This window comes from Hyperoodon ampullatus (assembly GCF_949752795.1).
Source record: "Hyperoodon ampullatus genome assembly, chromosome: 4".
Taxonomy (NCBI): Eukaryota; Metazoa; Chordata; class Mammalia; order Artiodactyla; family Ziphiidae; genus Hyperoodon; species Hyperoodon ampullatus.
The window spans coordinates 161,664,889-161,688,128 of NC_136917.1; the positions used below are offsets into that span (position 1 = coordinate 161,664,889).

At 45.1% G+C, this 23,240-nt stretch overlaps 1 protein-coding gene across 1 annotated transcript in view; it reads left to right on the plus strand.

Moving 5' to 3' along the window:
• MYO10 (myosin X) overlaps window positions 1-23,240 on the plus strand; it is a gene marked incomplete at both ends in the record, with an annotated part of 225,099 nt that overhangs the window by 49,974 nt on the left and 151,885 nt on the right. Inside the window, 1 exon segment of the mRNA XM_079701754.1 lies at window positions 2,057-2,155. Within this exon segment, the coding sequence (XP_079557880.1) occupies window positions 2,057-2,155 (99 nt within the window).

Here is a 23,240-nt window from a genome sequence, read left to right on the forward strand (position 1 = left end):
AGGGAAGCCCTGACACGTGAATTTTAAAAAGGATGAAAAAGTAGTTCAGGCACTTGGAAGTCTCTTTCTAGAACATTACAAATGCTGCAGTTTTGGCGTGGAATGATATTTGAAAGAGCAGGCTTAGAGATGCCTGTAGTAAACGTCCTTTTTGGAAAGGAGCTGTTTGCTAATAAAGAAATCGGGACTGGCCAACAGTCGTGTCCTTCTTTCTGGATGTTACCTGTGTCTCAGCCCAAAGTGGGAATTGGAGGTCTGTGACTGACCTGTGTAGGCATGGCAACTCGGCCGTGTTGGTGTTACATGTGTTCTTTAAATAAGACAGTTCAGGGTTTATAGAGAAACACTTCATACTCATTTTTGATGCTGTTCTCCATCTTTATCATGGAGGGTTTCAACACCTCCACGGAGGGAGGGTTGAAGAAGTTTGGAGTTAACAACTTAAAATTCCCACAATAAAGAGAAAGGGGATACCCATGTGGAGGTCTTTCTCTGTCTTATTTCACTAAGCATAATTTATCTATTTCCATCCATGTTGCTGCCAATAGCAGTACTTCATTCTTGTTTATGGCTGAGTAACTTTCACATACACACACACACACATCTTCTTTATCCATTTGTCTGTTGATGGGCACTTGGGTTGCTTCCCTGTCTGGCTGTTGTAAATAGTGCTGCTGTGAACACTGGGGTGAGTGTTTCTTTTGGAACTAATGTTTTTGTTTTTCCTGGATATGTACTCAGGAGTGGAATTGCTGGATCATGTGGTAGTTCAACTTTTAGTTTTTTAAGGAACCTCTGTACTGTTTGCATAGTGGCTGCACCAATTTATATTCCCATCACCATGTACAAGAATTCCCATAAAGATAACTCTTTATAATTTGACCAGTGAACACCCAATAATTTCCTCAAACTTTTTTTTTTATCACTTGTCCTTGAAAACAAACGGTTTTCATGTTGTGAAATCAAAGAAAGAGGAAATTCAGCATTGAAAGGCTAAGTATTATGGTTGTCATTTTATTTGCCCAGTGGAGAAATAAAAAAGGGAAATGAAATGAATGCCAAAAAATTGTGCCCCAGGTTAAAACAGTAGGCTCTGGAAGTTGTCATCTGTTGGGATATCATTGCAAACTTTGCAGTGCATTTGGTGTCTGGTGGAATCCTACCAAAATTCACACCAGTGGATTGGGTTGTGATATTTCCTAAAACTTCATCCGTCTCTTGGAGAGTCTAGTTGACACGTGGATTTGGTCCAAGTAGGAAGTCAGTGGAGTGTCCTGATGCCCTCCAAGTGGGCAAGTGCATGGGGCTTGGACCCGGGAAGATGGAGCCTGAAGGTCCCAAAGAGTTCTTGACTTGGGGTGAAGCAGTGTGGTGACCTGGTTAGACTTGTGGTTTCTGGATGTGTGATGCTGGGCAAGTTTCTTTACCTCTAGGCCTCCACTTCTCCATCTGTAAAATGGGATGATAATGGTGCTTGCCTTAAAGCGTGTATGTGAAGAGATAATCCACATAAATCAATTGCATTTTAATTAATCAATTTTTTGTTTTTGGCTGCATTGGGTCTTCATTGCTGCGTGCGGGCTTCCTCTGTTTGCGGTGAGCGGGGGCTACTTTTCGTTGCAGTGCACGGGCTTCTCATTGCGGTGGCTTCTCTTGTTGCGGAGCACAGGCTGTAGGCACGCAGGCTCGGTAGTTGTGGAGCATGGGGCTTAGTTGCTCCGCGGCATGTGGGATCTTCCCGGACCAGAGCTCGAACCCATGTCCCCTGCATTGGCAGGTGGATTCTTAACTACTGCGCCACCAGGGAGGTCCCTCAGTTGCATTTTAGTACTATTTTCTCTGTCTGGTGGGACTCTGTCTCAGTCACACTTGTACATGTGTAAGGCTGTGGGTGATGCTTTCTTTGAAGATTCATTCCTTGCTTATTTGAGAAAGATGTTTGCTTTTCAAAAGGTGATTTTTAAGGAATATAGTAGTCATAGTAATTTTAAGAGTGGTGTTTTGCCACAAAATGCAATCCAAACTCATAGTTAAATCCTGCTTGTTTTGTTTACAGGGAACACGGGTCTGGCTGAGAGAAAATGGCCAGCATTTTCCAAGTACCGTAAATTCCTGTGCAGAGGGCGTCATTGTCTTCCGGACGGACTATGGTCAGGTGAGCAGAGTCCCTGCAGCTTCGTGACATCCGTGTGCTGCTTCCTTGGGTGGCCCTGCGTAGGGGCACGTGTGCTCATTCTTCTCGCCCTTCATACCTTAAACATCTTTTCTAAGTGATACAACAGAATCCCAAAAGGAATGTGTAATGCACACCTCGAGTGTGGGAGAGACACAATAAAAAATTCTCCCAAATCGAAACCAAAGTGTTCTAACTAGTACTGGACAGAAGAGCCCTACACTTGGCTGGTTTCCTTCCTGGGGATCAGGAAGAATCAGAAGTATAGGGTGCAAGCAATTTGAGAAAAAGTTCAAATATATCAGTATTTCCCGATTGGTTTCATGACCACTTTCCCTTAAAATTCGTCAACTTTCCTAGTGTTGGAACTACTGGCCTGCCAGTGAGACTGTATCAGTGTCCTGGTCCCTGTAAGGACAGAGACCTGACCTGAGCCTCTTCATCCACCTCGTGAAGCAACTGAAGATGCTCCTTCTGTTTGTGGGAACCACTGCTCCAGGGTCCTTATTCTTTAGTGCAAAACAAGTGAAAAGCCATATCACTGAAAACAAATACCTGAATCCAGAAACTGACCCACTGCTTATATTTGGACAATGGTGAAAGGAGCCCAGTTTCTCCATTTTATAAGGAAACCAATTAAAAAAATTTTAAATTGAAGTATAGTTAATTTACAATGTTGTGTTAGTTTCAGGTGTATAGCACAGTGATTCAGTTATATATAAATTCCTTTTTTCAGATTCTTTTCCATTATAGGTTATTACAAGATATTGAGTAGAGTTCCCTGTGCTACACAGTAGGTCCTTGTTGGTTACCTATCTTATATATAGTCGTGTGTGTCTTTAATCCCAAGGAATTTTAATTTTAGAAATGGGTACCTCCCACAGGGACACATATTAAAATTTAAGACATAAAGGACTAAAAGGACATCATATGCCAGTATTTAAAACTCTCAGTTGCTGAATTTTGTTTGCAAGTTGTGTTGAGAACAGAATCTTCAAGGTCAGTGGTGTATAGTTTGCGGCTGTTGGGCTACTTGTTTATCAAAACCTTGAGCAGAGATGATCCTCTTGGTGGTACATTCCTCATTTCTTGGCTTAATAAGCAGTGATGTTTCTGGGCTTTTTGCAATTCCTCAGTTACTTTTTCATCCAAGAGTCTTGAACGGTGCTTCAGTATTTGTCTGGTGGTGAAGATATAGCTGTGATGTGCAATGGAGAGAGGTGGGGGTGGGTGCAAGGAGAGAGGAGCAAAGAGACCACTGGGAATGCAGTGTCTCCCAGTCACTGATGCCCAGTCTGGTCTCTTTCCCTTCAGGTTCTCGGGTAGCGTGATGTGACCTGTAAACTAAGGACCAAGTGACCCGGCCAGCATTTTTCTGTCTTGCTTTACTCCTCCCCTCTTGTCATCTCACTTTCCCCAGATGAGAATTCAGTTTCTTTCAGGCCTTGTACATACTTCTCAAGATGATAACAAAAAAGGGAAAACAATATTTAAACCGTGTACCTGACTTGACAGAACTTAATGGGGAATTCTTTTCTTTTTTTGTCGACTTATGTTTTTTTTTTTTTTTTTTTTTTTTTGCGGTACGCGGGCCTCTCACTGTTGTGGCCTCTCCCGTTGCGGAGCACAGGCTCCGGATGCGCAGGCTCAGCGGCCATGGCTCACGGGCCCAGCCGCTCCGCGGCATATGGGATCCTCCCGGACCGGGGCACGAACCCGTATCCCCTGCATCGGCAGGCGGACTCTCAACCACTGCGCCACCAGGGAGGCCCTGTCGACTTATGTTTTAATCCCAAAGATGCTTTACTTTTTTTCCCTTTTTTCCTCTTAAGAAGAATTGTGATAAAAACCACAGAACGTTAAAATTCCCATCTTAACCACGTTGAAGTATATAGTTCAGTAGTGTTAAGTCTGTTCCCATTGTCGGGCAGTAGATCTCCAAAACTTTTTCATCTTGTAATACTGAGACTCTGTACCTAGCAAACGCTTAATGCCCCATCTCACCTCCCCAGCACTTGGTAACCACCTTTCTCCTTTCTGTCTCTATGATTTTGACTCCTTTAGACACTTATATGAGTGGGATCATAACAGTATTTGTCCTTTTCTGTTACTGGCTTATTTTGCTTAACGGAGTGTCTTGGAGATTCTGAAGATGCTTTCTGTTCCTATCCAACTCCGCTTTACTCCACAGAGGCGTCACAGCAATTCTAGCAGCCTGTTAATGCTACTTACTGTCTGTGTCGCGTGGTCAGCAGTCTGTGTCCTGTGACACCATTGCCAGCTGGTCAACAGGCAGCCCTCCGTGAGGCATGGAAAGGGTTGGTCAGGCCAGCCGTTCTGTTCCCTCTTGACGGTACTTATGGATTGTGGCTTTAGAAAGAACTAAACCAGAAAAGTATATACTTAAACGTGGAAACAACTCCCGAATTTGACTTCGAGTCTTCAATCGGTCATCAAAGCCTTGGTCTTACACTGTCCACTCTGTCATTCCCAAGTATGACAACTATAATTAGCTTGGCGACCCATGTAGGAAATACAGGGTTTAAAATGTGACAAAAGTGAGGCAGGTTGGAAAGACATGGATCACACGTGGATCAAGAGCTTGGCAGTGGCCAGAGGACTTTTGTTTCTGTCTTTTGTGACCTACTTCTTCCTCTCTTGACATTACAGATTCCCTGTGGAACATACAGGCGTAGCCACCAAGGGTTAGAAGTTCATTACCTGGTTCTGGTCCCCAGGACAGGCACACCTGCTGTTTATCGGATGTAGATTCCTGAAGGAATCAGGGTCAGAGATGTAGAGCATGATCTTGTCCTGGTCAAACCCGTGGTAACTTTTCAAAGTATGGGCTAATTTCAGCCCCATTTGGTATGTTATTAAAGGGTGTTAGGATATTGGTGTTTCTACAGAAAGGAAGAATGGGGAGTTATTTAATGGGTCCAGAGTTTTAGTTTTGGAAGATGAAAAAGTTCTGAAGATGCATCATGGTGACAGTTGAACAACAATGTGAATGTGCTTGATGCCACTGAACTGTACACTTAAAATTTGCCATTGTCATCCTTTTTATGTCAGTGTGTACATCTTACCACAATAGAAAAAAAAAGATATCAGTGTTTGAGGTCAAATGGTAACGGGTAAAAGCTGTCAAGTGGGTATTTTTCTGTATCTTTATAAACAGTTCTAGTAAAATTTTTTTTTTTTTTTTTTTTTTACGCGGGCTTCTCACTGTTGTGGCCTCTCCTGTTGCGGAGCGCAGGCTCAGTGGCCATGGCTCACGGGCCCAGCCGCTCCGCGGCACATGGGATCCTCCCGACCGGGGCACGAACCTGTGTCCCCTGCATCGGCAGGTGGACTCTCAACCACTGCGCCACCAGGGAAGCCCTCTAGTAAATTTTTTATGTTATCAAAATAGGACCTCTCAGAATCTGTGAAGAGCTTCCAAACTATTAGTTCAATTTCCCTTTGGTCTACTATACAGGAATCACCTGGGGGTCTTGTTTTGGATGCAGATTCTGATCGGCAGGTGTGGGCTGGGGGCTGAGTGTCTGCATTTCTCACCAGCTACCTGGTGGTATGGATGCTGCTGGTCCATGTTTGAGTCGGAGAACTGCCTTAGGGTCGTAGTTACTACAGTGAAGAGGAGGAAGTACTCTCAATCCCCTCCGTGTACCACCCGTGTACCATCCGTGCTACTGTTTCGGACGAAGCAAAGGTAAGGAAAAGAGCTTGAGGTAGCGGTGGAAAATTTTCCCTAGGCCTTGAGAAGCTTTCCCTAGGCCTTGAGAAGCTTTCCCTTTCTCTGTGTGCGTTCCATCCCTCCCCCCACCCCACCCCCAATTCCAGCAATCATTTCACCTCAAGCGTGGCCAGGGATTGTGCTGACTGCAGTGAAATAGTGCTCAGGTGGATTAAAAAGCAGTTTCCAAAATCCTGTTTCGTGTTGGAAACCAAGCGGAGCCACAAGTAACTAAAATCCTAAAACGAGGTCACGGGGGACAGGGGGTAGATAGGAGATAATATGGTGTTGTTTTTCGGTGAGAGCCCTAAAGGGCCCGTTGTCTTGTTTCATTCAGTCTCTGAGGGTTTTGCACATTTGCTCAGCTGTTCTTTTTTCGCCCAGGAGATCGTTTTATATTAATCTAAAATTCCATCCCACGCCCAAATTTAAACTACTGTAGTTTGGTCCCAGGAGTGCGGAGGACCAAAACATTCCCATGTGACTCATAGCTTATGGTATACTCGCTGTGAAGTATTTGCCGATGGGAAAAGAAAAGTGCGAGTGACATGCTAACACACTTTGAAACAGTGCATGGTTGTGGCTTCTGGAGCACGAAGCACGTGGGTAGGTCAGCACGTGCTCTGCAAGTTAGAAATGACTTGTCTTCTTGCACGTGAAGCCTTGGACAGAGTTGTGGAAGGGCACCATGCTTTTGTGGCTCTGCAGGGTCCATATTTGGCTAAAAGACTGACTCTGGTGAAAAGGGTAGGATGGACGTTGGCACTGAATGTTTTTGTCTTTTCTAAAACGTTTGCCAGGCACGTGGGTGATCGCTGAAGCAGCCTTTTGGAACATTGTGGAATTGACTAATGAGTTTTAAATTAGATTTTTTACTTTGAGAGTCAACTATTTTATTATCCTTCCTGAAAAGAGCCTAATTTGATCGCTCTGAAATAGCTTATAGTGATATCAATTTACCTAATTGTATTTTAAGGGGTAGTTTTTTGTTTTTTGTCTTTTTTTGCGGTATGTGAGCCTCTCACTGTTGTGGTCTCTCCCGTTGCGGAGCACAGGCTCCGGAGGCGCAGGCTCAGCCGCCATGGCTCACGGGCCCAGCCGCTCCGCGGCATGTGGGATCCTCCCGGACCGGGGCACGAACCCGTGTCCCCTGCATCAGCAGGCGGACTCTCAACCACTGTGCCACCAGGGAAGCCCTGAGGGGTAGTTTTTTAACTTACCCCAGTCAACTTAATCAAGACACTTCTCTCTGCAACCATTCTGTTGAGTTTTCTGTTTGCATTGTCTCTCTATGTGGTCTTCTGAAATATTTTACTGGTTGGAGAATTAATCACCCCAACCTACAAGTAAACGCCCTCCTCCGTGCCCTTCTCTTATTTGCACCAAGTATAATTAGACTCGGTTTTAAAAGTTATTCTTCTCATTTTATTAATCCACAAAAAGGCCATTAGATTGCCTGGTTCTTTCAAGTCATCCCCACCCTCCAAGATAGTCAGAATTCCTCAGGCCACACAGGAAACATAACCCACATTATTTATAATCACATCTCCCATTTAAAGCCATCTCTAACCTTTTGGGTTTGACCTTCACTTTGACTTGTTGGAATTAATACTGTGGGCCCAATTTTGTCGAACTTGATGATGGGTTAGTGTAGTGATTTTTCATTGCACTTTTGGTCATTTTTCATACACTTTCTGCTCTGTCCAGCTGCTTTTCTTTGCTTTTTTTACCCCTTCACTTTGCCCCCATTGATTGGTGTCTTTTTGTGTTCCTTGAATGTCATACGGATGTGGCAGCTTTTTGACCTCTCCACATCCCGTATGGCTCCACTCCTGGGTCACAAAGAAATCTCCCGCAAGCCTGTTGAGTGCTGGAAAATTGACCGTGGGACAGCCCAGAATGTCTCCCATTTCAGAGCTCCGAATATTACCCTGCAACCCCCCTGATTGTCAGGAATCAGACAACTAGAACTGAGTGATTTCATCTTGAGGTGGGAACAGGAACTTCTCAAGGGAAGTGTGGAACCTGGAGCTTTTAACCGAGCTGAGAATGTCATCTGAGAGGAAGCTGACTGCGCACGCCGGCCCCCGAGAGCCCAGGAACGCCAGCCCTTTTCAGCAGCCGCAGAAGCTGCCATCCTGGCTTCACTGGCAAAGCCAGCTGTTGGCAGAGACAGGTGCCGGCTAAAGAGGCCTCCCCCGCCAGCTCCTTCTCTGTGAGCGGATGCGGAGTGAGTGAGCAGCAGTTGACATGGCCCCCCAAGTCGGGTAGGGCCCCCCAGGGCAACTCCCGTGAATAGTGGCGGCAGGTGGGGGGAAGCCAGCAGGGAGACAGCTAGACTTACAAAGATGGAGGGAAGGAATTTGGGGGGACGACGTTAATGATGCAGAAGTGGTGTCATTAGGATACTGTGACTCTCAGAGCCGAACTCTTGAACAACAGGACAGATTCTTTGTAGTCAGCTGGCCTGCACATAAGTCCCTTGCTTTTATGTTGTTTAAAAAACAAAAAGCAGGGCTTCCCTGGTGGCTCAGTGGTTAAGAATCTGCCTGCCAATGCAGGGGACACGGGTTCGAGCCCTGGTCCGGGAAAATCCTGCATGCTGCGGAGCAACTGGGCCCGTGTGCCACAACTACTGAAGCCCACGTGCCGCAACTACTGAAGCCCGCGTTCTACAACTGCTGAAGCCCGCATGGCTGGAGCCTGTGCTCCTCAACAAGAGAAGCCACCGCAATGAGAAGCCTGTGCACCGCAACGAAGAGTAACCCCCGCTCGCTGCAACTAGAGAAAGCCCGCACGCAGCAACGAAGACCCAGTGCAGCCAGAAATAAATAAATAAATAAAATAAATTGAAAACAAACAAAAAACCAGAAAGTATATTCTATCTCTTTTTTCTCCTTTTTGGTAAAGAGAAACAGTCTCATATTAATGCACTTATTTGGGGGAAACTTTACCCATTTTTTCCTCAAAAGGAGAGAAACAGATTATATTTTCGCTCCCTGTAGCCTCTCAAGTGTCAGGTATCCCTGGTGTTGCAGTTGGTGCTTCCAGCCAGATTAACCTGTGGGTTCCGTTGAACCATAGGAAGTCGCCATCTCTGTAGGATGAGGGAGCTGAAAAGGCAGTTTCCTGTGGTTATGCCTAAGAGTATGTTAATTGCCCTCTATTTTAATTGTGTGTTTTAGCTTATCGATATGTTTTTGATTTAAAGGTAGAATTTTTGGCGTACAGTAAAGTTTAACAAAGTAGTTTTTTTGCAGTCCGGTTGAGAGGCAAAGCATATCCCTAAAATAGTATACAGCCCTGGCTTTTGGGGTACCACTGCCATATTAAATTCTGTTGTGCGTGTGTATGTGTGTGTGTTAACAGCTATGACATTGTATTCCTTTTGGGGTATTCAACTTTTTGGATGGGTGTGTAAAATATTTGCTATGATTGATCTCTCCTGCAAAGGTCCAAAAATTTTTTTAAAATTTTAACCATCTTTAGAATGGAAGTATAGTTAATTTACAATGTTGTGTTAGTTTCAGGTATATAGCAAAGTGATTCAGTTATACATATGTATAAATATCTATTCTTTTTCAGATTCTTTTCCATTATAGGTTATTACAAGATACTGAATATAGTTCCCTGTGCTATACAGCAGGTCCTTGTTGTCTATTTTATATACAGTATTTTGTTAATCCAAAGCTCCTAATTTATCCCTCTCCTCCCCCGCTTCCCCTTTGGTAACCATGAATTTGTTTTCTATGTCTGTGAGTCTATTTCTGTTTTGTAAATAAGTTCATTTGTGTCATTTTTTTATTTCCACATGTAAGTGATATCACATGATTTTTGTCTTTCTCTGTCTGACTTACTTCAACAAATGTCCAAATTTGAGTTGAAAGAAAAATGAATGGATAAATATAGAATTTATTTTTTTGAACTGGAATTTGGGCTTTCTTGTGTGTGTTTATTTGTGGTAAATGTAAATTACATACAATTGACTATTTTAAATGTTTTTGAGTGTACAATTCAGTGGCATTAATTACATTCATAATGTGTGCAGCCATCACCACTATTTCCAAAACTTTTTCATCACTCCAAACAGAAACTCTGTAAGCATTAAGCACTAACCCCCTGTGCAATTTGTTGTTAAACTACTTTCCTCTTGGATACCTTTTGTTGTGCTGCTTCTAGGTATACAAGCACGTTAGAAACTCTGGTTTGTATTCTTTCTTAAGGAATAGACACTGTCAAGAAAGAAGTGGTGTAGACCTAGCTCAAGAGTCCAAGGATGGAGAATTGAATGTTGACTTAGATCTGCTGACCACCGATGGGCATTTGGCGCTGACCTTGTGATGTGTGCATGGGGGTGGATGGTGCTACCCCTGTGGGTGGGTGAAGGGCCCTTCTCAAGAGGAAGGTGGCTGCACAACCATCCAGAAAGCCAGAGGAAAGAGGGACATGCTTTTGACAAGTGGTAGATAATTTTTTTAAAAATCAGATGTATGCGGTTTCCTCTGTTAACTTCAGTATGGCTCCATCTGTTATTCTTGGAATTCACTTCCATCAAAACAATGCAGCTCTATTAAGCTGGGAAACTCTTAAATTCCTGTGCTTTTCTCACATTTTGCTGTTTCATCCTGGAAATACCCGTCTCTGAGATGGATATTAAACACCAGCCCATGGAGTTTCTTAGAGTCAGAAGTCTATACTCTATAGAGACTGAACACCACTGGGGCTTTGTCTTGCTATAAAGACCAGGTAGACTGCAGTTTGTCCAACTTCCTTGGTTTAGAGTGAAAAAAATTGTTTGTAGGCCTGAAAGCCACGTGATTGACTATCTAGATCTCTTCCAAGAATCTGGTTTGGCATCTTGTGGCTCAAAGATAGAAAGTCAAATAATTTTCACTCTGGGAGTATAGGAAAAAAAACAATGTCTGATTGTTGGTGCACTAAGCTCCAGGAAAAAACATGTACGTATTTGTAAATCTGCATAGCTCTGTGCGGACACTTGCTTATTGTAACTTGGGAAGAGATGGTCACTCTAGCCGACTGAGGGCTTGTCTTTCCCTTTCGAGAACTTGGGTCCTGCAGAGATGTGCCTGGCCTTCCCCACCTTCATTCAGGGATGAATGCCTGGATGAAGACCTTTTCACAGAGGCCTTTTCAACCTCTCCATCCAAGAGGGCCACTACCTTGACATTGTATCACGTGTAATTATTTGATTTTTTTTTTTTTCCCTGTGTCTCCTCACCAAGCTCTCTGAGAATGGACACATTGCTGTATCCTTAGCTCCTAGAATCAGAGCCTGGCCCGTGAGGACACTCAAATGCTGAATGCTGAATGCGTGGTGAAGCTCCATTTGTAGTCAGCACAGGGCCAAGCAAGTTATTAGAATGATGTGTGCTCTGTTGAGACTGTTATCCTATAACGTTTTAATAAAGAAATCACAAGTCTGAATGGACCACAGGGGACAGAAGAAAAAGCCTCCTGTCACAAGAGTCCTGTTGGGAGTTTCTCTGTGTTATTTCTGTCTAAACCACCCTTAGGCCGTAAGACCAGAGCAAAATAAAGAGCACTGAAGATAATTAAAGGGAATTTCTTTTTCAAAGGAATCATTTCACTTGATAGACTCCAAAAACATATAAACTGCACTTTCATTTTTCAAGGGGGAGTAGATGGGTGTTGAGTTTGGTACAGAACATTTTTCCAAAGTTTGGCATTTTGAAACCTGAGATGAGAATTCTGTGTACTTCAACATCTACACTGAAACAGGAAGCAGTTTACCGCGACAAACCCGACAAGATCCACTGGTGTTGTGAGGAGCGTGGGCTGTGTCAGGTGTCGCTGACCTTAGCTTGCCAAGGGTGCACACCACTTCTGTCATCGGCCCTGTTCCCAGCACCTCTGAAAAATTTGCTGGAGAGACCCTAAGATTCCCCTGTCCCCGGGGCCTGTCTCCCTGCTCCTTTAAGTAAATCCAGCTTAAGTGGATTGGGAATCCAGTTTATTTCTGACCCTTGCTTTCAGGACAGGCGTTTGCCTTCCCACCAAGCCTTTGGACTGACCAGCTGGGCCCCTCCCTGTCTGGCATCCCCTCTGGGCGGGTGGATGGGAGGGAGGGGTTGGATCTCTGTTCACAGTATTTACTGGCCCCAGTGAGCCTCTAGCTGACCACACACACAGTGATTATGCAGGAGAGAACAGATGACTTCTGCCCTGGGTCATGACCTTCTGTGGCTTCCTGTCCTTGGCTGGGCCAACTTGTTGACTTTCTTTCTCCTTTGTGGATATCTCTCGACTTTGGCCTCCTCTTTCCTTCCTGGGTCCATTGAATGGGCCTCCTCTTTCCATCCCTTAGGTGTGCCTATTTATTGGGATTCCAGCCTGCCTCTGGCCTGCCTGTGCGTCCCATCTTCGGTCAATTGCTGTATTCCAGGCTCTGCTCTGGGTAGCTCAGCCGACGTTTGCCTCTGGGAGCCTGTGGTATACCCAGACTCTTCCTGCAATCCCCAGGAATCCTGGTCCTGCATTGCTAGTGTCCAGGCACAAAGAGAAGGGCTGATGGTTTGTTCCTTTGGACCCATTGTTGCTTTCTGTTTTGTAGTTAGTTTAGCAAATTACATTGCTCATACTTGAAGGTAAGCAGGAGACTACCTTGCATTCTTGATACCCATGAATACTGAAAATAGTCAGCACATTAATGCTGGATCCCAAGCTCAGACCAGGTGGTAACTTACTACTGGGGGAGGTGATGCCGAAAACTGATTAAATCAAGGCTCAATTTTTTTTTTTTTTTTTGAGGCTTTACTACTATACCTTTATTATAAGTGTCATTTTGTGAAAAATGTATGTGAAGACTTTGAAAACAAAAACAGTTCAGAAAATTATCTGTGGGAATCAGACATGGCACCACTGTATGCTGTGTGCAATTTCAGTAGAAAATGCCGAGGTAATTTATTAGAACAAATTCAGACAGTCGTTGGGTGTGACTGAGATGCAGCCCATTTCAGAAGTTCAGTTATAGGCCTGTTATTTGGAACCAGTTTTCCGGAAGACTCAGTGATACGCACAGGGACTTGATTACGCAGTCTGTCTACAAAGACCTGTTGGGGTACCCGCACTGCAAGACTTGGGATGGTGTGAAAGTCCTCTCTTGCCTGATTCCAACTTTAGCTGTATGTTGAGTTCCACCCAGGCTGCCACTATGATGAGGCTAGGGAACCACATTCTCCCACGGTCACCTCCCTGAGAGCTGTGGGAAAGGGCACCCCATTTCTAAGCCGTGTCCTCCTCATGAGGCTTGGCGTTTAGGATGGGTAAAGGGAAGAGAGTGCCATTTGCTGGTGACATCTCCCTGCGAGGCACCATGCTGCTGCATATTCCTTCCTATTTAATCCTCAACTCCCCTAGGAAGGCGTGGTCAGCCGTACTTACTGACACAGAGATGGACCTTCCGTGAAATAGCATGTCCAAGAGCCCACACTTGGTCAGTGATGAGTTAGTAGAGGTGGGGTTTGGATCCAGACTTGATCGACTTTTCACTTGATCATGTTACTTCCTGCAGAGAAGTGTTAGGTAGGACAGGGTGAGGTGGGAGTTGTTGCCTGTTTACCTTCTCAGGCCCCGTGACTGCCCGTCCTGGCTGTTTCCCTGAGTTCATTTCTTTTCTGTCTTCAGGCCCCTGGGATTGAGTGTCCTTGTCTCCTTTCTGGTCATGACCTTTGTGCTTTCTCTTGAAGTTACTCTTGAAGATCGGTAGGTTGCCCCGGTGGTGGTACCACTTTCCCAAGTTCCTCTTCCTTTGTGGTGCCTTTTTGCTTTTATTCTGTTTTATTGCTCCAGGGAAATAGAAGGATCGGCGAAAATCCCCCTTCTTTAAATTTTAATGTTTCATCGTCTTGTGTCCACAATCTTGTTTCCACGCTGCTGCCTCTGCCGGGTTAGTGCTCAACCCTGGCTGCACATTAAATTCACTGGGAAGCTTTTACCAAGAGCCTTGGCCCTGCCCGAAAACAATGAAATCAGAATCTCAGCTGGGACTCAGGCCCTGTGTGTTTCTAGAAAGCTTCCTGGGTACCACTTAATAAGCAGTCAAGTTCAGAACTATTTCGTAGACCGAATGAGCATCCTATCGAAATAGTCCATTAAAAGTTGTTGAAAGGGCTTCCCTGGTGGCGCAGTGGTTGAGAGTCCGCCTGCCGATGCAGGGGACACGGGTTCGTGCCCCGGTCCAGGAAGATGCCACATGCCGCGGAGCAGCTGGGTCCCTGAGCTATGGCTGCTGAGCCTGTGTGTCCAGAGCCTGTGCCCCGCAACGGGAGAGGCCACAACAGTGAGAGGCCCGCGTACTGCAAAAAAAAAAAAAAAAAAAGTTGTTGAAAAAGCACAACTTTTGCACACTGGGCTTAGAAAATGCTCCTGTTACCCATGATTTCTAGGCCTTCACTTTTTCTTATATAGCTTCTTTTCTGGACACTTAGATGGTTCTGTGGAATGTCTCCAATGCCCACATTATCTCTGAGAATTCAGTTCCCTCTGTCTGTCCAGCTGTCCACTGGGCCCTTGTCTCCAAGGGACCCTGGAGTGCCCCTGTCTCCCTCTTTCTCCAGGGAATTGACCTGTTCTTGGTCTTTTCATCTCCATCTCTCTAGTCCCACCCTCTCTAGTTGGATGCTCTGTTTGAGTGGGACATTTGGGTTTAAACGTCCCAAACACTAGTGCGGTGTTGGCCCGTGTGTGATTCTCCGACTGGCTGCTTCATAGTCAGTCATCAGGGCCCTCGTTAAAGATGCAGCTTCCTTGGTCCTCCTTCCCATCTGCCAAGTCCACGTCTCTGTGCAGGTGGTCCAGGGGTCTGTATTTTAACAAGGTTCCAGGTGATGCCTTGCATGGTGAAACTGGAGAACCACAGACTCAGTGTGTGTATTGTGACATGAGATGAATTCTCCCCGTCTCATTTGCTGTTTACTTCACATTGGGCTGCTCCCTGCCCTGTGAGGCCTGGGGCTCTGGGGAGGACCTGTCCTTCCTGATGCTGTGACCCTGCAGACAGGTTTGGTTCTTTCGTTGTCCGCATCTTCCTCGCACCTGCAACCCTGCCTCCTTTCCTTTCTGTGTCTGGAACAGAACCCGGTGTTTGGGCACCTCTCCTTCTGGCTGTGAGGCACTGCAAAGGTTTCTCTGATTTGTACTGGGAGAAATCCCAGCGGTAAAGCAGTTTCCTGAAATCCCTTCACTGAGCTCCACGCCCGGAGGCTGTCAGTGATGGTCTCTGTGTTCCAACAATTCAATGAAGTTATATTCGTTTCTGAGGGAACCTTATCTGTTTCTACCTCAAAGCAAGAGGGAGGTGGTTGGGATCTGAAGGAAGGATGAGGCCCTGGGGTGAAGAAAAGGCCTGGGGAGGAGGAGTGGCAGGGGATGTAAAGGCAAAGGCAGTAAGGGGCCTGTTTCCCGCACCCCCTCCAGCCCTGCACTTGCCCTGTGGCTTGGACAGCCCCACGTGGGCTGGATGAGATGCAGAGGGAAGGGTGAGTGGCAAGCAGCTGCCCCACACTGGAGAGGACAGGGGCTTATTTCTAACCAGTGGGTGCCTGCCTCCTCTGCTAACTCCTGCTTAAGGCGTGTCTGTTACTCAGACCCGCAGCGAAAGCGCGACTGACTTCCAGCTTTTATTTCAGACTGCTGGCGCTGCCTTTTTAAGGTAAGGATTCAAACTCCACAGGCACTTGGGAGGCATGGTGCCCGGGGAGGGGGCCCCGTGACCTTTCCAAGGTGACGAGTACGTTCAGTATACTGCTCTGTGTGGGTCGTCAGGCTGTCTGTTTGTGTGCAAATGAAAACTCGGTGTTTTTCTAAAAAGTAACATCTAGCTTGTTTGAAGGCAGCTGTTTGTATTGAAGTTACATCTGTCATGGACACGGCATGACTGAACTCAGTAAAGTTGATGCAATTACTCCAGAGTTGAACTGAAGGAGCAGTGGCAAACCATGGCCTGTGCCCAATGCCTGTTTCCATACAGCTTCCAAGCCAAGAATGGTTTTTCCATTTTTAAATGTTTGGAGAAACATCAAAAGAATGATATTTTATGACCCATGAAAATGGTAAGAAAGTCACATTTAAGGAAGTTTTATTGGACACAGCCATGCCCATTCATTGGTTTATCTAAGACTGAGTTCACGCTACAGTGGCACAGTCAGGAGCCAGAAAGCCTCAAGTTAACCATCTGGCCCTTTGCAGAAAACGTTTGCTAAACCTGATCTAAAGGATCATTTTTCCCAATTACTTCTGATGGGATGTTTAGTGCTGCAGGGGGCCTTCCAGTGGTTCCCAGTCCTGGCTACACATCGGAGTCACTAGAGGGGTTACTAATTTGGATGCTTGGGCCCCTACACCCTGCCCAGTGGTACAGCCTCTCCGGAGGTGAGCCCGGGACCCAGTGGTACGGCCTCTCCGGAGGTGAGCCCGGGACCCAGTGATACGGCCTCTCCGGAGGTGAGCCCGGGACCCAGCGGTACGGCCTCTCCGGAGGTGAACCCAGGAATCTGTACTTGCTACCAGTGCAGCCAGCCACAGTATTCTGTGCTGTGAACCCCCAGCTAGTAGATGGATTCGTTGGCAAAGCTCCATCATTTTGTTTTCCCTATGAGGGAAAATACCTTCCCCCAGAGGACAAAGATTGACAGTGGCAAAACCCATGTGTCCTGCTACCAGGAACCCTACCTGTAGGGTAGTGGCCCTCAGAATGGAACAGGCATCAGAATCCCCTGATATGGGAACATATGTATATGTAGAACTGATTCACTTTGTTATAAAGCAGAAACTAACACACCATTGTAAAGCAATTATACTCCAATAAAGATGTAAAAAAAAAAAAAAAGTCCCCTGGAGAGGCTTGTTAAACCCCTGACTCCTGGGCCTCAACCCAGAGGTTCCGGTTCAGCGAGTCTCAGGTGGGGCCTGACCATCTGCATTTCTACAAGCTCCCAGGTGCAACTGATGCTGCTTGGTGTGGTGTGCACACTCTGAGGACCAGCGTGTAGGGCTTGGCAGGCTGTATGTGGGGGGTTTCTTTTAAAATCCGTGTTCTAAATACAAGCATCTGATATACAGTCTTCCCCGCAAAGCACGTTCTGGAGAAACACAGACGGTCGCAGTCCAAGTACCCTTTTCGACTGCTGCAGCCATAAAGGACTCATTCTTGAACAGTGTCCTGTCAGCGACTGTCTGGTGATCTTAGTTTTAAATACTAACACCTGTCAGTGGTTTAGTCTGTAACTGTATTTTTTTCTGGTTTAGTGGAGAGCCACGCCCAGGCACAGCAAAAATAAGAAAAGCCTGTGTTCTGTGTTAATTACGTCCCATCACATTTCTAAGGTTGACTCATGGAAGTATTTCCAAGAAGGAGTTGATCGTGCGTACACACTTTCGGAGGTTGCTGTGTAAAGTTGAACACTTCATGCTTATTTTTAATACTGAAGAGTAGTTAAATTGTTAACTTACTGTTTGCCATGCTAGGCAATCATATCGCCCTCATTTTCTAAGTGAGGTGTCAAAGCTGGAGAAGGAAGGAGAGCGATTTTCATGTTTAGGAGCCGCTGTTAGAACAGCAGCTGTTAGAACTCCCAAGCTCCTGATTACTCTTAGGTTTAATATACTGTTTTCTCCCATCGCCTGTGCCATCCTGGACTGACATTGGACTGGTAACCAGAGAGGGGGCCAGGACTAGGGTAAGGCGAGTGGGGTACCGAGGGTACAGATATAGAGAAGCACCGTGCAGGGTCATTGCAGGTGCTGAAGCTGATTTGCACGAGCCCCAGGATTGGTGCATCCTTGAATTGTACACACCGGGTACCTGCCTCACCCTAGTCCCAGCCCTGATCAGAACCTAGGAGTTTAAGCAAGACTCCCTAAGAAAGAGGCCCATCTGTAGAATTAAATGCCCTCCTTCCCCTCCCTTTGCTTAAATGATTCATTGATACTTTTAAAATCTTCTGAGAAACGACTCATTTTGAACAGTCCTTTCTTGGATATTTGTTTTCAAACATCTGCGTCAGTACATCTTAGTGAACTTGTTTAAGATTAAATTACTGCAATACGGACTGCTGTGTGGAATATGATGGTTTTGATTATTCACATGAATTTTTGAGGGAAAAAATGTCCCCAAAGGGTTTCCTAGATGAAGCCTTTATAGCAGACTTGTGCAGTCTCCCATAAAATTCTAACATTACATTTGTAAATTCAGCACATGGCCTGTATTAGAAGTTCCACATGCAGTGGCTTCATTTCAGAGGTTTGAGTCCATCATTAATCTAGCTGCTCTTTGGGTGTTCCAAATGGCTCTTGTAATAATTTTGAAATAATTAATAGTATTTCTAAGTCTTCCAGTGAGGGTAAGCGAGTAGCTAGCCCTTGAGAACTGAGCAAGTATTTTTGTCTTCTGGAATGATCCTCTGTTCTGAAATGCATCCATCTTCCTGCCCTGTCAGAGTTCACAGTGGGCTTGCTCTAAGCATCTGCTTTTGCTCTTGCAAAGGGAGCTGATGACATGTTTACTGGGTGATGCTGAGAACCCCTCTCTCCTGTGACAATGGGCTAGAGCATATGCTGTCCCCAGTTTCAGGAAGCTTTTGTTAACAGAGGACTCAGAGCAGATCAGGCCACCGGGGAATGTTGCCAGCATGCCTTTGTGGAGGGCAAATCCTGTCCGAATAACCTAATTTCCTTTTCTGAGCAGCAGTAAACCAGGGAGATGAAAATTGCAGATTTTCCAACCTTAGCGATTATTTTTTTCTGATTTAAAAACATCCAAAATTTAAAGATTGTTTATTTCAAACATTTATGGAACTTTATTTTTTTCCCCCTTCATCAAAGGACCTTAACTTGACTTAGAAAATAGTACCATGGGTCTCATAAACATTCACTGGAGACAGCCCTAGAGAGAGTAGGTGTCAGCACCCCAATCCCCATACTTATTTTGGATGCTCTTCATTTGGGACATTCTCTGAAATGGTAAGGTGATGTAAATACCATAGAGAAAATAATTTCTGCCTTTTGAGGAAAGTCATACTCAGAGATACCCATTATCGGCTCATTGCTACCTTTGATGGAGATTTTAAAACAGTTTGCAGATGTTACTTTAGCTACAAGAGCAAAAGAGGCGGTAGTCACATTTTAGCACCTAGACTATGATTAGTTAATAACTTGCAGAAGTTTGAGCTGTGGTCTGAAATGGAAAGAATAGACTTTTTTTCTTTTAACAGCTGAATATGGATAATTCACAGCCCATACAATTCACTCACTTAGAGTATACAATTCAGTGGCTTTTATTATATTTACAGAGTTGTCTAACCAACACCACAAACAATTTTGGAACATTTTTATTGCCCAGAAAAGAAACCCTGCACCCCTTAGCTGTCGCCCCTAAACCTTCCCACCCTACGTTACCCCCCAACCCCCTGGCCCTAAGCAACTACAACTGCTCTGTCTCTGTTATCTGCCTATTCTCTACCTTTCATTTCAGGGGAATCATGCCGTCTTTTATGGCTGGCATCTTGCACTTAGCGTAATGTTTTCAAGGTTCATGCATGTCCCAGCAAATACTTCATTCCTTTTTTTTTTTTTTTGCGGTACGCAGGCCTCTCACTGTTGTGGCCTCTCCCGTTGTGGAGCACAGGCTCCGGACGCGCAGGCTCAGCGGCCATGGCTCACGGGCCCAGCCGCTCCGCGGCATGTGGGATCTTCCCGGACCAGGGCACGAACTCGTGTCCCCTGCATCGGCAGGCGGACTCTCAACAACTGCGCCACCAGGGAAGCCCCCTTCATTCCTTTTTATTGCTGAAGAATATTCCATGGTATGGTTATGCCACGTTTTATTTAAAAGGAATAGTCTTTTAAAGCTAAGTAGAAAAGAAAAATATAAAAGAAAAAGAATGGCTAGCCATATATAGCCACTTTTTGTAGGGTTCATAATGGGTCACATATGAATATTTCTGAAGGTGATATTTTGATGTGTAAGCCCGAAATCAGAATAATCATTCAGAGCAGTGAGATAAAAAGGAGAAGTGTTTAAAAAAAAAGTTTAGGCGTCGGTACTATTCCTACTTATCGTCTCATATGTGAAAATGGGCACCTTTTTTTCCCCATAGTTTGGAGAAGGTGGAAAGATGATTAAAGCTTAGAGAACAGGGTTCAGAGAAACAGCCCGGGAAGTGGGTTGTTTAGCCAGGAGGAGGCTGGGATCCTTAGGTAGTGTGGACCAGCTTTTCTCTCTCACTGAGAAGAACGGACCTCAGCTTGGATGGGAGCACTGGTGGCACAGGGACAGACATCCTGACACTGAGGACCTCAAGGACAGGACGGTCTGCCCCGCAGAAGGTGGCTCACTTAGCCTTTGAGAAAAGAGGGTTGGCCTCTTGTCTGTTTGGAAAAATAGTAATGCCATAGGTCTTGGACCTCGGATTGCCAGGGGTCATTTCCTCCTGCCTCTACCTTCCGAGCAGGTGAGAGATTGTCATGACTATTTCCTTGTACAGGTGAGACTGTGTCATCATCCTGACCTCAGAGGGGTGGACAGCGGTCACTGCAGTTTGCTCGACATTCAACAGCGTCGTCCAAGTGTAGCAGTTTTTCAAGAGAGAAGATGTAACTTTAAGAAATGACTTAGGGCTTCCCTGGTGGCGCAGTGGTTGAGAGTGTGCCTGCTGATGCAGGGGACACGGGTTTGTGCCCCGGTCTGGGAAGATCCCACATGCTGAGGAGCGGCTGGGCCTGTGAGCCATGGCCGCTGAGCCTGTGCGTCCGGAGCCTGTGCTCCGCAATGGGAGAGGCCACAACAGTGAGAGGCCCGCGTACCGCAAAAAAAAAAAAAAAAAAGAATGAAATGACTCAAATAGTGAATTATTTATAATGAGTTTTTGAGATTCCCTTTAAGTGGCATCTCCAGTCATCCCCATTTCATTTCGAGTACTCCCCTCACTGGTCCCCATGGGTACCATTGTTGTTCTTCAGCTCCTTGATGGCTGCCTGGCAAAGGCTTTGGAGGAATTCCTGGAAGAAATACCTAGGGGGCTTACACAGGTCATTTTAACCCAAGCATTTATTGGGTGTCTGCTGAACATGGGAAACTGGGGGAAGGAAAAGACTTAGGGGATCCTCTTGTTTTGGCTGTCATTTTCCGTGTGAGTAGACTTGGCCCAGAGTGCTTTGGATCAAGGTCACCTGAGAGAGAAACAGGAAGCACTGGCAGCAAAGAGGGCCTCTCAGATGTGGTCCAGGCCTCACTTGGTTCTGCGGGCCTGTCTTCTGCTTGAGGGTGGTGAGGCCTGGAGAGCAATAGAACCTGAGGAGTGATGCTAACCGTTCAGTAGTTGGCCAGCTGGAATCACAACAGGGATTCACAAACCATTAAGAAATTCGATTAGCGTCTGAAAGCCAGAGGCGAAAAAGCAATTTGATTTTTTTTGATACCTGCTGCCCAGTAATGCCTTCTGAATGAATGTATTTAGGATAAACCTGAAAATAAGACCCTAATGAATGAGTTAATTTACATATGCATGGAGTGAAGGACTGTTTCTGTACATCCATGATTAAGCCAGTGTGCATAGTCATTTGTGGACAGCAGTAAATAAATATCATGTGTGACCTAGAATCTACATTTTTTGTTACCTGGTGACTTTTTAAGTCTATACCCTCAACTGTGTTGCCCTTTTAATATGCCTGAAGTTATATGTAGACTTTGTTTATTTTCCTTTTTTTAAATTGAAGTATAGTTGATTTACAGTGTCGTGTTAGTTTCAGGTGTACAGCTATGTGATTCAGTTATACATGTGTGTATGTATACATTCTTTTTCAGATTCTTTTCCCTTATAGCTCATTACAAAATATTGAGTATAGTTCCCTGTGCTATGTAGTAGGTCCTTGCTGATTCTCTATTTTTTTAAATAAATTTATTTATTTAATTAATTTATTTTTGGCTGCGTTGGGTCTTCGTTGCTGCGCGTGGGCTTTCTCTAGTTGCAGAGAGCAGGGACCACTCTTCATTGCCATGCACGGGCTTCTCATTGCGGTGGCTTCTCTTGTTCCAGAGCACGGACTCTAGGCACGCGGGCTTCAGTAGTTGTGGCTCGTGGGCTCTAGAGCGCAGGCTCAGTAGTTGTGGTGCACGGGCTTAGTTGCTCTGTGACATGTGCAATCTTCCTGGACCAGCGCTCGAACCTGTGTCCCCTGCATTGGCAGGCGGATTCTTAACCACTGCGCCACCAGGGAAGCCCCTGATTCTCTATTTTATATATAGTAGTGTGTATATGTTAATCCCAACCTTCTAGTTTATCCCTCCCCCGACTTCTCGCTTTGGTTACCATAAGTTTGTTTTCTATGTCTGTGGGTTATGTAGACTTTATTTTTATAGAGCTTGTTCAGTGCATCTATATGTGTGTCTCTGTCCATCCATCCATTCTAACCAACAATTAGCAAATCTTTTCTATTTCCACAACCAAAGTAACCAGTAATATCATGTTTGTATATTAATTGATAACTTCTAATTTTTTCCCTAAGTTCACATTATTTGGTATGATCTTCCCAGAGGACCCAATTCAGCAAATAGAAGAAAAATCATGACCACAGTTTGCAAATCTGAACAGTCTCTAAAGGTCACTATCTCACATTATTACTGTGAGCACTAAAATAATGTGTGGCAGTGTTGCATAAGACTGATATTTATATAATTCTCTACAGTTTGAATCCTAACTCAATTTGATCTCAGTTTGATCCTAACAACCATGTGACCCAAACTTCTAATTTTTAAAGTATCATTCATAAAGATATGTTTGTTGTCACTTCTCTGTTACGTAGACAGAAGCAGTTTCGGGGCTTGTCAGTCCCTGGGACCTGACTTTCCAGTACAGAAAGAAGCTAGGCGACTGGAGGTGAGATTCCTAAGGGGCCACAGCCTCTGGGTTTAAGTATAACTTTTTCTTTAAAAGTATGAAGTCATACGGGGAAACAGAAAATCGCCAGAACATAATGGCTACTTTTTCATCCTCTCCCTGAAAGACTTCAAGTTCAGAAATGTAAAATTGACCCCAGGGTAGAGATAAAGTTTTTATGCTGTCTACGTTTAGTGAAAAGCCATTTTACATGGCAGGAAAAACCCAAGGTGAATTATTTACCACCTCACTCCCTCCCAGCAGCTTTTAGAGTGCTTGCTAGAAGGTGTCAGAGTTCCTATTAGGTTGAGCTTACCGATATGGGGCCTTTTCCTCATTTTTCTCCCTGCCAATGTCCATTCCCGTTCTTAGGTTCTTTAACTGAGAATTTATTTTATTTTGCTTTCTAAAATTCTTT